Consider the following 18,149-nt stretch of genomic DNA (forward strand, 5'->3'; position numbering starts at 1 on the left):
AGTGGGTTAAGGATCTGGTGTTGCCGTGAGCTGTGGTATAGGTCAGAGATATGGCTCGGATCTCACATTGCTGTGGCTCTGGTGCAGGCCAGCAGCTACAGCTCTTATTCGACCCCTAGCCTGGGAACGTCCATATGCTACAGGTGTGGCCCTAAAAGGACAAAAGACAAAACAAACAAACAAACAAACAAAAAAAACAAAACAAAACCTCTTAGCAAAATGGGTATTAGAGGGAACATACCTTACCAAAATAAAAGCCATTTACGACAAACATATAGCAAATATAATACTCAATGGAGAAAAGCTGAAAGCCTTTCCAGTAAAATCTGGAGCAAGACAAGACTGTCCACTCTCACCACTTTTATTCATCATAATATTGGAAGTTGGATATAAGATTAGCACTCAGAAATCAGTCGAATTTCTGTATACTAACAATGAAAAGGAATAAAAAAAATACAATACCTTTTAAAATTGCACCCCAAAAAATCAAATACCTGGAAATAAAACTGACCAAGGAGGTGAAAGACTTACACGCTGAGAACTATAAAACATTAATCAAGGAAATTAAAAAGATGTAAATAAATGGAAAAATATTCCATGGTCCTGGGTTGGAAAGAATAATATTGTAAAAATAGCTGTACTACCCAGTCTTCAGATCAATGCAGTCAATCCCTATCAAATTACCCATGACATTTTTCACAGAACTGCAACAAACTATCCAAAAATTTATATGGAACCATAAAAGACCCAGAATTGCTAGAGCAATCCTGAGGAATAAAAACCAAGCAGGAAGCATGACTCTCCCAGACTTCAGGCAATATTACAAAGCCACAGTTATCAAGACAGTGTGGTCCTGGTACAAAAAGAGACATACAGTCCAATGAAACAGAATAGAGAATCCAGAAATAAACCCAGACACCTACGGTCAATTAATCTTTGACAGAGGAGGGAAGAATATAAAATGGGAAAAAGACAGTTTTCAGCAAGTGGTGGGAAAACGAGACAGCCGCATGTAAGTCATTGAAACTGGAACACCCTCACACCATGCACAAAAATAAACTCAAAATGGCTTAAAGACTTAAAACATGAGAAGACACCATCATACTGCTAGAAGAGGACATAGGCAAAACATTTGCTTATATCAGCCTTACAAATGTTTTCTCAAATCAGTTTCCCAAAGCAACAGAAATAAAAGCAAAAATAAACCAGTGGGACCTAATCAAACTGATAAGCTTTTTGCACAGCAAAGGAGGCCATAAAAAACAAACAAACAAAAAACCCCAAAACCAAAAAGACAACTTACAGAGTGGGAGAAAATAGTTTCAAACAATGCAACTGACAGGGCTTAATCTCTAAAATATACAAACAACTTATACAATTCAACAGCAAAAAACCCAATAACTGAATTGAAGAATGGGCAAAAGGAGTTCCCGTCGTGTCTCAGTGGTTAATGAATCCGACTAGGAACCATGAGGTTGCGGGTTCGGTCCTTGGCCTTGCTCAGTGGGTTAAGGATCTGGCGTTGCCGTGAGCTGTGGTATAGGTTGCAGATGCAACTTGGATCCCACGTTGCTGTGGCTCTGGCGTAGGCTGGCGGCTACAGCTCTGATTCGACCCCTAGCCTGGGAACCTCCATGTGCCACGGGTACGGCCCTAGAAAAGGCAAAAAGACCAAAAAAAAAAAAAAGAAAAATGGGTAAAAGACCTGAATAGACATTTCTCCAAAGAAGATATACAGATGGCCAACAAGCACATGAAAAAAAATGCTAATCATCCCTGATTATTAGAGAAATGCAAATCAAAACTACTGTGAGGTACCACCTCATACCAGTCAGAATGGCCATCATTATTAAATCCACAAATAACAAATGCTGGAGGGGGTGTGGAGAAAAGGGAACCCTCCTGCACTGTTGGTGGGAATGTCAGTTGGTGTAACCACTATGGAAAACAGTGTGGAGGGACTTTAGAAAACTATACATAGAACTACCACATGACCCAGCAATCCCACTCTTGGGCATATATCCAAACAAAACTTTCCTTGAAAAAGACACATGCACCCACATGTTCATTGCAGAACTATTCACAATAGCCAAGACATGGAAATAATCTTAATGTCCATCAGCAGATGATTGGATTAAGAAGTGGTGTGTATATATATGCAATGGAATACTACTCAGCCATAAAAAGAACAAAATAATGCCATTTGCAGCAACATGGGTGGAATTAGAGACGCATACTAAGTGAAGTAAGTCAGAAAGAGAAAGACAGAAACCATATGATGTCTCTTATATCTGGAATCTGGTACACAGCACAAATGAACCTTTCCACAGAAAAGAAAATCTTGGACTTGGAAAATAGACTTGTGGTTGCCGAGGGGGAGGGGGAGGGAGTGGGATGGACTGGGATTTTGGGGTTAATAGATGCCAACTATTGCCTTTGGAATGGATAGGCAATGAGATCCCACTGGGAACTATGTCTAGTCATTTATGATGGAGCCTGATAATGTGAGAAAAAGGTTGTATATATATCTATGTATGACTGTAGAGTGGAGAATTGACAGAACACTTGCTGTACACGTGCTGTACAGTAGAAAATTGAGAGAACACTGTAAACTAGCTATAATGGAAAAAATAAAAACCATTATTAAAAAAAAAAGGTGGCTTAAAAACTTAAAAGATGTGACACTGTGAAACTCCTTGAAGAGAACATAAGCAGAACATTTTCTGACATAAATCATACCAGTGTCATTCCTAAGGGTCAGTGTCCCAAGGCAAAAGTAAGAGAAAAGCAAAAATAAACAATGGGAGCTAATCAAACTTAAAGCTTTTGCACAGCAAAAGCATAAACAAAAGGAAAAGACAGCCTATGGAATGGAGAAAATGTTTGCCTATGGAATGGGAGCTAATCAAACTTAAAGCTTTTGCACAGCAAAAGAAAGCATAAACAAAAGGAAAAGACAGCCTATGGAATGGGGAAAATATTAAGACCAACAAGGGCTTAATATCCCCAGTATACAGACAGTTCATATAGCTCAATATCAAAAACGAACAACTCAAACAAAAACTGGGCAGAAGACCCAGAAAGATGTTTTGGCAAAGAAGACTTACAGATGGCTGACAGGCGCATGAAAAGATGCTGAACATAGCTAATCAATTATTAGAGAAATGTAAGTCAAAACTGCAATGAGGTATCACCTCACAGAATGCATATCATCAAAAGTCTGCAAATAATAAATGCTAGAGAGGGTGTGGATAAGAGGGAACCTTCCTACACTGTTGGTGGGAATGTAAATTGATGCAACCACTGTGGTAAACAGTATGGGAAGTGAAAATTGATGCAGCCAGTATGGAATACACAGGAAATGTAAAAGACTAAAAATAGAGCTACCATACAATTCAGCAATCCCACTCCTGGGTATATACCCAGAAAAGATAAAAACTCTAATTTGAAAGGATCCATGCATCCCAATGTTCATTGCAATGCCACTTACAATAGTCAAGACATGGGAACAAGTCCAGTGCCCATGAACAGATGATTGGTTCAACAGTGTGCGTGTGCGCACACACACACATATATATACACACAGTGGAATATTACTTAGCCATTAAAAGGAATTGACTCTTGCCACTTGCAGCAACCTTAGAGAATATCACTGTAAGTGAAGTAAGTGAGACAGAAAAAGGCAAATATATGTTACTGCTTCTGTGTGAAATTTCAAATATAATAAAATGAATCTATAGACAAAACAGAAATAGACTCAGAGACATAGTAAACAAACTATGGTTACCAGAGGGGAGAGGGAGTGGGAAGGGGATAAATTAGGAATATGGAATTAATAAACTACTATACATAAAATAGATATGCAACAAGGATTTACTATATAATACAAGGAACAACATTCAATATCGTGTAATAACCTATAATGGAAAATAATCTGAACATGTAGTTCACATATATGTATATACACACACATAATACATATATGTCTTTGCTATATACCTAAAAACTGACAATTTATAAAATTTAAATTTCACTGGAGTTCTGTTTTGGCACAGCGAGTTAAGAATCCTGTGTTGTCACTGCAGCAGCTCGGGTCTGATCCCTGGCCCAGGAACTTCACGTGCAATGGGCACAACAAAAAACAAATAAACCCAGCACAAATAGAGATAGATGCAAATTAGAAATTGCAGAAGATCAAAAAAAAAAGAGAAAAAAAGAAATTGCAGAAGATTAATGAGCTTCAAGGAATAAAAATAGGATCTAACCAAAGTAAAAAAGAAAGATAAAAGAGCACACGTGTGCACACACAGAAGAGCAGACATCAGTGAGTGATGGGACAACTTATAAGAAGCCTAATACCTGGGCAATTAGGGGCCCTGAAGAAAAGGAAAGAAGGTTGGAAGAGAAAAATATTTAAAGAAATAATTGCTAAAAACTTTTAATAATTATTGAAAACTATAAACCCACTGATACAAGAAACTCAGTGAATCCCAGCCACAAAACATGTGAAGAAAACTACCCCATGGCATAATATGAAACTATTTAAAACCAATCATAAAGAGAAGGTCTTAAGAACATCTGGAGAAAACAGACATGTTACATAAAGGGAAACAAAGGTAAAGGTTGTGTCACATTTCTCATTGACAACATATAATACAAGCCAGATGACAGTAAAACAAAAACAAAAACAAAACCTTAAATGAAAGAAACAATCAACTTTGAATTCTGTAGCTGGCAGAAATACTTTTCAAACCAATGGTGAGACAAAGCTGTGTCCAGGCATATAAAAACTGCAAGAATTCATCATCATCATACCTGTACTACAAGTAGTTGTGTCCTTTAGACAAATAAAATAATGCCCTGAATTATTTTGAAATAAATCCCAGACATCAGATTGCATCACTTACAAATACTTCATTATGTATCTCTTAAAGATAAAGGCTTCCCAGAGTGATACAGGCATACCTTGTTTGACTGCATTTTGCTTTATTATGCTTTGCAGATTGTGTGTGTGTGTGTTTGTGTCTGTCTGTCTGTCTAACAAATTGAAGGTTTGTGGCAGCCCTGGATCATATGATGCAAATCTGTTGGTGTCATTTTCTCAGTAGCATTTGCTCTGTGTCATATTTTGGTAGTTTTTGCAACATGTCACACATTTTCTTTCTTTTTAAAAAAATTTGTATGGCTGCACCCACAGCATATGGAAGTTCCCAGGCCAGGGATTGAATCCCAGCTACAGCTGTGACCTCTGCCATAGCTGTGGCAATGCTGGATCCTTTTTTTTCTTTTTTGTCTTTTTAAGGCCACACCTACGGCTATGGAAGTTCCTGGGCTAGGGGTCCAATCAGCACTGCTGCTGCAGGTCTGTGTCACAGCCACAACAATATGGGATTCGAGTTGCATCTGACCTATGCCACAACTTGTGGCAGCACTGGATCCTTAACCCACTGAGTGAGGCCAGGGAAGAAACCCACATCTTATGTAGACTATGTCGGATTCTTAACCCACTGAGCTACAACAGGAACTCCAATGCAAATCCTTTAATTTAGTGCTCTGGGCTGGGGATCAAACCCTTGTCACCACAGTGACCTGAGCCACTGCAGTCAGATTCTTAACCCACTGTGCAACAGTGGGAACTCCCAGACTTTTTTTTTTTACTGCTTTATTTGTTTTGGTGATCTGTGATCATTGGTGGTCCTTTTGGTATTGGAAAAAGGTTAGGACTTGCTGAAGGCTCAGGTGATGGTTAGCATTTTTTAGCCATAAAGTATTTTTAAAGTAAGGAAGTTAATAGTTCCTTAATATCAGTCCTGTAGTCACTATCCATCAGTTTTTCACCTAAAGCTTTAGTAGCCTTTTGTGGTCATTGCCTAGGTCTTTTACTTTACCAGGAGTTACAGTGATCATTTTGTCATTCCTTCTGCTTTTATTAGCTAGCAGGTCACTCTAAAGAAGAGCTTTTCTTCAACATGTTTTTTTGTTCTCCTGAATTACTAATCATATAGTAAAGAGAAATACTTGATTCTCTTTGTTTTCAAAATAATGAGTTGGTTCCTTAGCATCCTTCAAAGGAACTAGTAAAGTGTGAGTGTGTTTTAACATTATTAGGAGCTCATGGTGTTTAACATGAAATAAATATTTCAATATGTTTTAGCTATTACTCTTTCCTAACTTAAAAACTTTATATGATACAATATATCATATATTGACAATGTCAATATGGCATTGACGGTATGTCAGTGTAGTAGATATAGAATAAATTGTACAATTTGATAAGTTTGGACATACGTATTTATCTGTGAAACCATCACTGTGATTAAGATAGTGCACAGGGACATGTGTGTGATTGGATCACTTTGTTTACAACAGAACTTGAAACATAAATCAACTATACTTTAATAATAATTTTTAAAAAAGACAATGCATATATTTATTTCTCCCAAAACTTTCCTGGCACTTTTGTAGTACCTTTTTTCTACCCCCTCATCCTGTCTCAAAGCGACTTTTGGCCTGTTTTCTGTCACCATTGATTAGTTTTCATAAATGGAATTACACAATGTGTATTCTTTTTTTTCTGGCTTCCTTCAATCAGCTTGATCATTTTGAGATTCATTTTGTGTTTCAGTAGTTCTGTTTTATTGGTGAGTAGTGTTCTATTGTATGAACAAACCACAGTTGGTTTCTCTATTCACCTGTTAATGGTAATTTGAATTTTTTCCAATTTTTGGTGGTTGCAGATAAACCTGCTGTGAACATTCATGGACAGCTTTTTGTATGGACCTATATTTTGATAGATATTTAAGAGCAGAATGACCAGATGTGCTTTAAGTCAATGTGTACTTAAGAAGCTGCTGTTTGCCAAAGTGGATTGTCCTATTATTTTACCTTCTCATCAGTAGAGTATGAGAGTTTCAGTTGTTTTATGTCCTTGTCAGCATTTGGTGTAGTCAGTCTTTTTCGTTTTAACTGTTGTAAGGTTTGTGTAGTAGTATGTCATTTTTGTTTTAATTTACATTTCCCTAATAAAGATGAGAGCATCTTTTCATGTGCTTATTTGCCATCCGTATGTCTGCTTTAGTGAATCCTGCTTTTTTACTTGAGTTGTTTGTCTTCGGGATACAAGTCCTTTATTTATTTATTTATTTATTTATTTATTGTCTTTTTCTAGGGCCGCACCCGAGAGATATGGATGTTCCCAGGCTAGGGGTCTAATTGGAGCTGTTGCTGCTGGCCTATGCCAGAGCCAGAGCAACGTGTGATCTGAGCCGCGTCTGTGACCTCCACCACAGCTCATGGCAGTGCCAGATCCTCAACCCACTGAGTGAGGCCAGGGATGGAACTTGCAACCTCATGGTTCCCAGTCAGATTTGTTAATTACTGCACCACAATGGGAACTCTGACAAGTCCTTTATTGAATATATGTTATTTTCTCCCAGTCAATAGCTTGCCTTTTAATTTTCCGCAGTGAATTTTGAAGAGCAAATTTTTTTTTTTTTTGCTGCGGCATATGGAAATTCCTGGCTTTGGGTGGATGGCCTACACCACAGCCACATCAACCCAGGATCCAAGCTGTATCTGCAAACCACACCACAGCTCACGGCAACACCGGATCCCCAACCCACTGAGCAAGGCCAGGGGTCAAACCTGCATCCTCATGGATACTAGCCAGATTAGTTTCCACTGCACCACAATGGGAACTCCAAAAGCAAAAGTTTTTGACTGTGGAGTTCAGTTTATCAGTTTTTTTCTTTTATGGATTATCCTTTTATATATTAAATCTAAAAGTCTTGCCAAATTTCAGGTCACTTAAGATTTTCTCATGTTTTCTTTAAGAAGTTGTATTGCTCTTATATTTAAGTCTATGATCATTTATGTTTAATTTTTGTATATAATGTAAGGTAAGGTGAAACAGACCTCTTTTGGAATTTGGCGATCCATTTGTTTAGGTGCCATTTACTGAAAATATTCTTTTCTCCCATTGAATTGCTTTGTAACCTTTTACAGTCAATTGACCATATCTGTTGTGGATCTGCTTCTGAAATTCTACTTTGTTCCATTGGTCTCTTTGTTTATCTCCTATATACTGCATTGTCTTGGTTACTGTAGCTTCACAATGAGTCTGAAAATCATGTAGTGTTAGCCCTCTGATCTTGTTCTTTTCAAACTCTTCTGGCTGTTTTAGGTCATTTACATTTTTATATGAACTTTAGAGTCACCTTATCAATTTGTACACAAAAACTTATGGGAAATTTGATTGTGATTGTGTTACATCTGTAGATCAGGTTGGAGAGAATTGATACCTTAATAATAATGAGTCTTCTGACTCATAAGCATGGTCTATCTCTCCACTTTTTAGGTTTTTAATTTTTCAGTGATTTGTAATCTTTGGTATATGTGTCTTGCACATTTGGTTAGTTTTTTTGCTATTTCATAGTTTCTGATGATATTGTAAATGATATCTTAAATTTCAGTTTTCATTTGTTCATTGTCATTGTTTACAAATAGTTTATTTGTATTTTTATAATACAAAACTAAATAAACCTCTAGTCTGTTAGTTTGCTCTTACTTTTATTTTAAATTGTCAATTACCTTTTTTCTTTTTTTTTTTTTTTATGGCCACATTTGCAGCATATGGACGTTCTCAGGTCAGAGTTGCCTGAGGCACAGCTGCAGCAATGCCAGATCCTTAGTCTCTATACTGGGTCAGGATACAACTAGAGATTCTCATACTGAGAAGTAAGTCAGAAAGACAGATACCATTATGCTATCACTTACATGTGGAATCAAAAATATGACACAAACGAACCTATCTACAAAACAGACTCACAGACATAGAGAAAAGAATTGTGGTTGCCAGTGGTTGCAAAGAGGGGGGGGAGAAAGTGGGATGGACTGGGAGTTTGGGATTAGTAAATGCAAATTATTACATTTAAAATGGATAAGCAGTGAGGTCCTACTGTATATACAGTACAGTACACAGCACAAGGAATTATATCCAATCTCTTGGTATAGACCATGATGGAAGATAATATAAAAAGTGTGTGTGTGTGTGTGTGTGTATGTATATGTGTGTGTATATTCTATATGTATGACTGGGTCACTGATGCAGAGTGGAATTCAGCAAAACATTGTAAATCAACTATACTTTATTTATTTATTTTTGTCTTTTTGTCTTTTCTAGGGCTGCTCCCGCGGCATATGGAGGTTCGCAGGCTAGGGGTCCAATCGGAGCTCTAGCCACCGGCCTGCGCCACAGCCACAGCAACGGGGAATCTGGGCCGCGTCTGTAACCTACACCACGGCTCACGGCAACGCCGGACCCTTAACCGACTGAGCAAGGCCAGGGATCGAACCTGCAACCTCTTGGTTCCTAGTCAGATTCGTTAACCACTGAGCCACAACAGGATCTCCCAACTATACTTTAATTTTTAAAAATGTAAAAAAAGAAAAGAGGATAATAGATACTCCATGTTATCACTTATATGTGGAATCTAAAAAATAAAACAAATTTATGTAGCAAGAGAAACAGGCTCACAGATACAGAGAACAAACTAGTGGTTATCAGTAGGGAGATGGAAGTGGGGAGGGGCAGAATAGGGATATGGGATTAAGAGACACAAACTACTCCATATAAAATAAACATTGGCATTGTTTCTTTTTTATGACTGAATGGTATATTCCATTGCATATATGTACTACGTCTTCTTAATTCATCCGTCTGTGGACATTTATGTTGTTTCCCTGTCTTTGCTGTTGTGAATAATGCTGCTGTGAACATAAGGGTGCATGTATCTTTTTGAATTACAGTTTTGTCTGGATATATGCCCAGGAATGGGATTGCTGGGTCATATGGTAGTTCTATATTTAGTTTTCTGAGGAACCTCCATACTGTTTTCTATAGTGAGTGTACCAATTTACTTTCCCACCAGCAGTATAGGAGGGTTCTCTTTTCTCCACACCCTCTCCAGCATTTGCTATTTGTAGATTAAAGATGGCCATTCTGACCAGTGTGAGGTGGTACCTCATTGTAGTTTTGATTTGCATTTCTGTAATAATTAGTGATGGTAAGCATTTTTTCATGTTTCTACTGGGCATCCATATGTCTTTGGAGAAATGTCTGTTTAGGTCTTCTGCCCATTTTTTATGGACTTTTTTTGTTGTCGTTGTTGAATTGTTTGTATATTTTTGGGATAAAGCCCTTGTTGGTTGCATTGTTTGCAGCTCTTTTTTCCCATTCCAGTGGTTGTCTTTTTTTTTTTTTTTTTTAAACTGGCTTCTTCTGTTGTCTTTTTCTGTCTGACTTATGTCACTAAAGTGTTACTCTGTAGGTCCATCTACATTGTTGCAAATGGCACAATTTTATTCTTTTTTCATTTCTTGAGAAACTCCTGTCATGGCTGTATCAGCAGTTTCTTTTGATACTTTAAATTTGTGTGATCCACATTCTGTGGCTTCCATTGTTTCCAGCAGCATCTCTGCTGTCAGTCTTATTTTTTGTTTCCTTGCATGCCTGTAAAATGTCTTTTTTTCCTTTGGTGCTTTAAGATTATATTTTTCTTCCTAATTTTAAACAGTTCGATAGGATGTCCTGTCATGTTTTCTTCATATTTCTTTCTGGAGTCCTTTCAGATTTTGGATTTGTGGGTTTATATTTTTAACAAAATTTGCAAAATTTTGGCCATTAATTTTCCAAGTATATTCCCATACCCCAACCTTGGGGCTCCAATGCATGTATACTAGACCACTTAATGTCCCACAGCTGACTTATGTTTTGTTCATATTTTCTTGGCCTTTATTCCATTTCTTTTATTTTGCTGTGCCCTTAAGTTCACTAATCTTTTCTCTCTCTCTCTCTCTCTTTTTTTTTTTTTTTTTTTGCTTTTTAGGGCCACACCCTCAGCCAATGGATGTTCCTAGGCTAGGGGTTGAATCAGAGCTACAGCTGCTGGCCTGTGCCACAGCCACATCAACACAGGATCCAAGCCGCATCTGTGACTTACACCACAGCTTACAGCAACGCCAGGTCCTTAACCCACTCAGTGAGGACAGGGATCAAACCCACATCCTCATGGATACTGGTCAGGTTCATTTCTGCTGTGCCACAATGGGAACTCCTGATCTTTTCTTCTACAGCATCTAATCTCCTCTTAATCCCATCTTGCTTACTTTTCATTTGAAAAATTGTATTTTTTGGTAGTTCCTGTTGTGTCTCAGCATCTTAAGAACCCAACAGAGTGTCCATGAGGATGCAGGTTCGAACCCTGGCCTCACCCGGTGGGTTAGGCATCCGGCACTGCTGCAAGCTGTGGTGTAGGTAACAGATGTGGCTTGGGTCCTGTGTTGCTGCGGCTGTAGCTTAGGCTGGCCAGCTGTAGCTCCAGTTTGACCCTTAGCCTGGGAACTTCCATATGCTGCATGTGCAGCCATAAAAAGAAAAAAAAGAAAAAGAATAATTTTATTTTTCATACCTAGGTGTTTGGTTTTTTTTCTCATGTCATCCTATCTCTCCTTCTCATAGTTATACTTTTTCTCTACTTTTTGAATACATAGAATGTATTTATAACAGCTATTTTAATGCCCTTGTACAGCTCTGCCATCTTTTTCATTTCAAGGTGATTTTGATGGATATGATTAGTTTTTCTTTTCCTTTTGGCTAGTCTTTTCCTATTTTCATGTTTGGGAGTTAGTGATTGAATGCCAAGCATTGTAAATTCTATCTCCTTTGTCATTGGAGCTTTTTGTATTCTTTTAATACATATGATTCTGAATTTGTCATTGGATGTGGTTAAGTTACTTGGAACCAGTTTGCTTTTATGTTTCATTGGGTTGGACCGGAAGAATCTTTTATCTAGGACTAATTTAGTCTCACTTCTGAGTCAGTGTCTGTTGGAGTATGGTACTCAGTGTCCCTTATATTAGGACTTCTTTTCTATTCCAGCCAGATGAAATACAAATGATTTCTTGACCTATGTGACATCCAGAATTGTTCTGCCTGCTCCTTGAAGGTAGTTTCTTTTCCAGCTTTTGACCGTTTCCTTACACACCTTAAGGGGAACCTTCTGTGGATTTGGGGTTTTTTTGTGTGTGTATGTCTCTTCAGTACTCTCCCTTGTAGATCCCTGGTATTAGCCTCCTCAGTTGTAAATGCTGTCCCCTCAATTGAAGGAGCCTCTAGACCCTGTTTGGGTTCACCCTATCTATTCTTCTGCCTAGAAACTGTCCAGGCAATCTGAAGCAATTATAGGACTCATCTTGTTTCTTTTATTTTTGGAAAGATCGCTGCTTCTGCTACCTCTTGGCCAATGTCTGAAACCCATTATTTTAGGGGTTTCATCTGCTCTTTTAGTTATATAGGGTGACAGGGTAAGTTATTGTTACTTTTTTATAGCTTGATGAATAAGTGTATTGCCTAGGACTCTTAAGGATGTAATGGAAGTCACCTTACTGTGTTGCCTTTACTGAGAACTACTTTCCTACACAAATTAATGGATACTTCATAAGTAGTGTTCAAGCAGTAGTCGTTTGTCATCACTGGTTGCTGGACAGGTTGGAAAGGTCAAGAAGCCTTGATCCACTGTCCTTTAGGGTTAGGAGGGAGGTTTTAAGTCATCCTGCCATCGTTTTTAATCCTCATTTCCCCTGATGTATTGATAAGACTATCCTATCACCTACTTCAAGAGTAAAAAGGGAAATGACTAAGCATGCCCCAGCTCATTTTTCAATCTTTTTTAAAAAAATATGTCATGTAGTTTAGGCCTCTCTCAGTGAGTTTTACCTCATCAAGTGTTGGTGGTATTATATTGTGATAATTAATTGCATTAGATTCTACGACTGGAGAATTCTGAAATAATCGCTCATCAGGAAAGGTTGAAGGAAGCACAAACTAGAATTTTCTTTTTTTTACGAACTAGAATTTTGAAAGTGATTTTGTAAAAGCTCCATCTTTACTGCCTTTTAAAAGTGGGGTACCTTGGAATTCCCATGGTGGTTCAGTGGAAACAAATCTGACTAGTATCCATTAGGATGCAGGTTCGATCCTTGGCCTCACTTAGTGGGTTAAGGATCCTGTGTTTCCATGACCTGTGGTGTAGGTCACAGACATGGCTCGGATCTGGCATTGCCATGGCTGTGGTGTAGGCCAGTGGCTACAGCTCTGATTTGACCCCTTGCCTGGGAACCTCCATATGCCGTAGATGTGGCCATTAAAACGACAAAAATAAAATAAAAGTGGGATATCTGGTGTTTGGATGTTAAACTACCTTGTGTTAGAATTAAGTAACAATCTTTTTATTGTTTTAGTTATTCAAGCGAAGAAATGTTGCTACAGCAGAAGAAGAAACAGAAGAAGAAGTTATGTCAGATGGAGGCTTCCATGAGGCCCAGATTAATAACATGGAAATGGCACCAGTAAGTAGGATAATGAAGGAAACTCTTTTTACTCTTTTTCTGAGAAGATGAGGTTTAAATCTCTTTTGAAGGTTTAAAAAAAAAAAAAGGTTAGATGGCTGCAAAAAGTACTTGGGCATTTCATTTTTAAAAGGAAGCCATATCCATAATCTCATGGTTCATTAAATGTTTTATTTTAAATAATACATGAAGTTAAACAATTAACTAAATTTTGAAGATTAACTCAGCTCTTAAAACTTAAAAGATAATTATAAAACTATTCCTTCAAACTTAACAAAGGATACTTTAAAGAAAATCCCAATTTCTTACCTATTTCAAGTACAAAATTAGACAATTTATATGCTTTTAAAAATTAGTTCCACATCGGAGTTCCCGTCGTGGCTCAGTGGTTAACGAATCCGACTAGGAACCATGAGGTTGTGGGTTCGATCCCTGGCCTTGCTCAGTGGGTTAAGGATCCAGTGTTGCCGTGAGCTGTGGTGTAGGTTGCAGATGCGGCTTGGATCCGGCGTTGCTGTGGCTCTGGTGTAGGCCATTGGCTACAGCTCCGATTCGACCCCTAGCCTGGGAATCTGCATATGCCTCAGGAGCGGCCCAAGAAATGACAAAAAGACAAAAAAAAAAATAGTTCCACATCACAACTATTGGAATTTTCTGTTAAAACTCATATTGTAACTTTCTTGGGGTTACATAAACAGATAAAAATTATGCCTTATTTTTATGGATCATACCTATCTAGATTTCCAGTTTAGTTCAAGCAATTGTATAATGCTTTAATAGAGCATATATGTGGTTTTCAGAAAAAGAAAAACCTTTTCCTTATACCTGTCACCCAGTTTCTTTCCCCACTAGCCATTACTGTTGATAGATTATAATTTATTCTTTTTGAGAAAAATCCTCCCCCCCCTTTTTGGCAAATGGTAACATTATGTACAATAGTGTATAGATTTTTCTTTTTCTTTTTTTTTTTACTTTGTGTATCTCCAATATTTATGGACCAGTTTTCTTTTGGAACTAGAGCAGTTTAGATTATTTTGTTATGCATGTAGACATTGTTGGTAACATTATTTTGGGGTGAATTCTTCTAGGCCCTTCAGGAAGTTGATCTGTTTTTTGTTTTTTTGTGTTTTTTTTTTTTTTTTGCTTTTTAGGGCCACACTTGCGTCACATGGAGGTTCCCAAGCTATGGGTCCAATCAGAGCTACAGCTGCCGGCCTACACCACAGCCACAGCAACATCAGATCTAAGCCGCATCTGCAACCTACACCATAGCTCATGGCAACCCCGGATCCTTAACCCACTGAGTGAGGCCAGGGATCAAACCCACAACCTCATCGTTCCTAGTTGGATTCATTTCCCCTGCGCCATGACGGGAATGCCCTTTTTTTTTTTAAAGTGTATTTTAAATGAAGTATTTTGTGGACTGTATTAGTTATGGTTCTACAGAGGAAAAAGAATCAACTTGGGGTGGAGGCAGAGGAAGAGAGAAGTTGATCCATCAGTTGTTTGATTTTAAGGAATTGGTACATGCTATTGTTGGAGGTGGTAAGTCTGAAATCTGTAGCTTAAGCCAGTAGGCTGGAAGTTTAGGTTAAAAGTTGATATTGTAATTTTGAGGATGACTTCCTTCTTCAAAAACCTTAGCCTTTGCTTTTAGCACCTTCACTTGAATGAATGAGACACACCTGCACTTTGGACTTCTCTCAGGTGTACTGATTTAAATGTTAATGCCATCTGGAAAAATACTTTTCACTGCATCATCTAGGCTGGTGTTTGTCCAAATAATTGGGTACCATATCCTAACCAAGCTGACACATAAAATTGACTGTCTTAGTCTATACCTTGTCGTCATCCAAACCCACCTCCTTAAACCATGAGTCTCAGATAAAGTCAATGACAAAGTCATACCTCCTTATAATGAAATATAGCTGTCTTGCATGCAACTGAAAATGCACTAACCTTTTCCCTAGAAGAGGATGCGAAGTCCTCGGGTGATGTTTCTTCTCTCCTTGATAGCCTATAACTTAAATACCATGGTGTAAACAATACTTAAATACTGTGAATGTACATCTTCTGTTTATATGGTAAGAGGATAAGAGAAGAAAGAAAACAAAGATATGTATGGAAACATTCATAACAGAATCATGTAGATACTTTTGTTAATTCAGAAATCAGACCTAAAAGTTTCAAAGGAGTTACTTTTCTGACTTTTAAGAGCAGAATGCTTCATTCTCCCCATAGGCTATTCTTAAGTATTAGGTGTTGCTTACCAACCATCTAGCAGTTATAACTCAGTGCAAACTTTCATCATCACCTATTTTGTTGACTGTTACCCTACATGAAATGATAAGAACTTTATTTCATTGTGACAAGTGATCCTGAAAAGGAAGTTTAACTACTAATACTGGGAGTGGGTTGTAGTGGGAAATGGGAAAGGACTAATAAAGCAAGAAAATAGTGGGAAACCAAAAAGTTTTAATAAAACGAATTTCAAATAAATTTAGGAGTCAGCTGTTGAATTTGGCAATGGCCAGAATCTGAATTATACAAGACTACCCTATACTCATTCAGTAGTTATTTTTTGAGCATCTACCCTACACCAGCCATTTAGCTTTCATGTACTGGGGGAATCGAAGCAATAAATAGATAACTAAAAAGAATAACTAATAGTGAAAAGGCTGGGCAGAAGATTAGAATAGAATGGTGTGATAGAGCTAGAGTAGCTGCTTTAGATTTGAAGGTCATGAAAAGCTGATGAAGATTTTTGGCTTCATCACATGATCATCTCATACATTTCCTCATGCAAAGATTATCCTACCTTTGTGTAACTCTTATAGATAAATATAATTAACGCAATAACTTGGCCACGATTTATACTGGCTTTGTTTTCCTTTGAATTTAAGTTAAAACTTTATTATATTTGCCTTTCGTTTGTAATGCCAGGGTGGTGTTATTACTTCCGACATGATTGAAATGATATTTTCCAATAGCCCAGAGCAACAGCTTTCAGCAACGCAGAAATTCAGAAAACTGCTTTCAAAAGGTGAGTTCTGAATATGTTAAATGTTTTTCATTTACTTACAAAATATTACTTTGCCTTAATCTATTTTTCACACCGTAGATAACTTGCTTTGGAATATGTCTATCAACAGGATAAAAGAATTCATACACATGTGTATATTATGAGCCATGACTAACTTTTGAATTTCCTTTTTTTATTTTTATGTTCTCACCAGGACAAGAAGGCGGCATTATTTTCATTTCTGAGCTCCCTTATAAAAGATCTTAAAGTGATAAGAACAGTAGCACTATTTCATATTAATTAAGGTTGAGAAACTCCACTCCTTTTAATTTATTTATTTATTTTGGGAGGCCACACTTTTGGCATATGGAGGTTCCAGACTAGGGGTAGAGAATCAGTTACAGCTGCTGACCTACGCTGCAGCCACAGCAACTCCAGATCCGAGCCTCGGCTGCGACCTACACCACACAGCTCAGGGCAATGCCGGATCCTTAACCCACTAAATGAGGCCAGGGGTAGAACCTGTGTCCTCCTGGATGCTACTCAGATTCGTTAACCACTGAGCCATGACGGAAACTCCAAAACTCTACTCCTTTTTTTTTTTTGGTCTTTTTGCCATTTTCTTGGGCCGCTCCCACGGCATATGGAGGTTCCCAGGCTAGGGGTCGAATCAGAGCTGTAGCCTCCAGCCTACGCCAGAGCCACAGCAACGCGGGATCCGAGTTGCATCTGCGACCTACACCACAGCCCATGGCAATACCAGATCCTTAACCCACTGAGCAACACCAGGGATCGAACCCGCAGCCTCATGGTTCCTAGTCAGATTCGTTAACCACTGTGCCACGACAGGAACTCCAAAACTCTACTCCTTTTTTAAAAAAACTTAAAACATCATTTGAAAAAGCAGTGATTGTTGATTTTAATGTTAGCAGTGTATCACTGAAATTTAAGTATGGATTTATTGGTGGGCAGGGTAACAACCTTTTTAAAAAATACATATAAATACGATAGACTGGGATATGACACTTATTGTCATTTGGGCAAGTAAGAATTCTAGAACTTTGGAGTTCCCATCATGGCTCAGTGGAAACAAATCTGACTAGTATCCATGAGGATGCAGGTTTGATCCCTGGCCTTACTCAGTGGGTTAAGGATCCCGAGTTGCCATGAGCTGTGGTGTAGGTCGCAGATGAGGCTCAGATCCTGCGTTGCTGTGGCTGTGGCATAGGCCGGCAGCAACAGCTCTGATTAGACCCCTAGCCTGGGAACCTCCATATGCCGCAGGTGTGGCCCTAAAAAAGAAAAAAAGACCAAAAAATAAAATAAAATTGCTTTTTAAGGGAGTTCCCATCGTGGTACAGTGGAAATAAATCTGACTAGGAACCATGAGGTTGTGGGTTAGATCCCTGGCCTTGCTCAGTGGATTAAGGATCTGGTGTTGCCATGAGCTGTGGTGTAGGTTGCAGACATTGCTTGGATCTGGCTTTGATGTGGCTGTGGTATAGGCTGGCAGCAGCCGCTCCAATTGGACCCCTAGCCTGGGAACCTCTATATGCTGTAGGTGCGGCCCTAAAAAGCAAAAAACAAAAAACAAAACAAAAAAAACCCCCAAAAAACAAAACAAACTGCTTTTTAAAAGCAATTTAAAAAAATTCCTTTACCCCTGTTGTTCTATTGCCAACTTTGGCTTATTGTTGTTCTTTCTATATTTTGTTTCTCT

At 38.2% G+C, this 18,149-nt stretch overlaps 1 protein-coding gene across 1 annotated transcript in view; it reads left to right on the forward strand.

Moving 5' to 3' along the window:
- Positions 1 to 18,149, forward strand: part of KPNA1 (karyopherin subunit alpha 1) — an 84,321-nt gene that overhangs the window by 34,104 nt on the left and 32,068 nt on the right. The window contains exons 3-4 of the mRNA XM_047790858.1: positions 13,300 to 13,407; positions 16,351 to 16,450. Of these exons, the coding sequence (XP_047646814.1) occupies positions 13,300 to 13,407; positions 16,351 to 16,450 (208 nt within the window). The remainder of the gene's footprint in view (positions 1 to 13,299; positions 13,408 to 16,350; positions 16,451 to 18,149) is intronic.

The sequence above is a fragment of the Phacochoerus africanus genome, chromosome 1 (assembly GCF_016906955.1).
Source record: "Phacochoerus africanus isolate WHEZ1 chromosome 1, ROS_Pafr_v1, whole genome shotgun sequence".
Taxonomy (NCBI): Eukaryota; Metazoa; Chordata; class Mammalia; order Artiodactyla; family Suidae; genus Phacochoerus; species Phacochoerus africanus.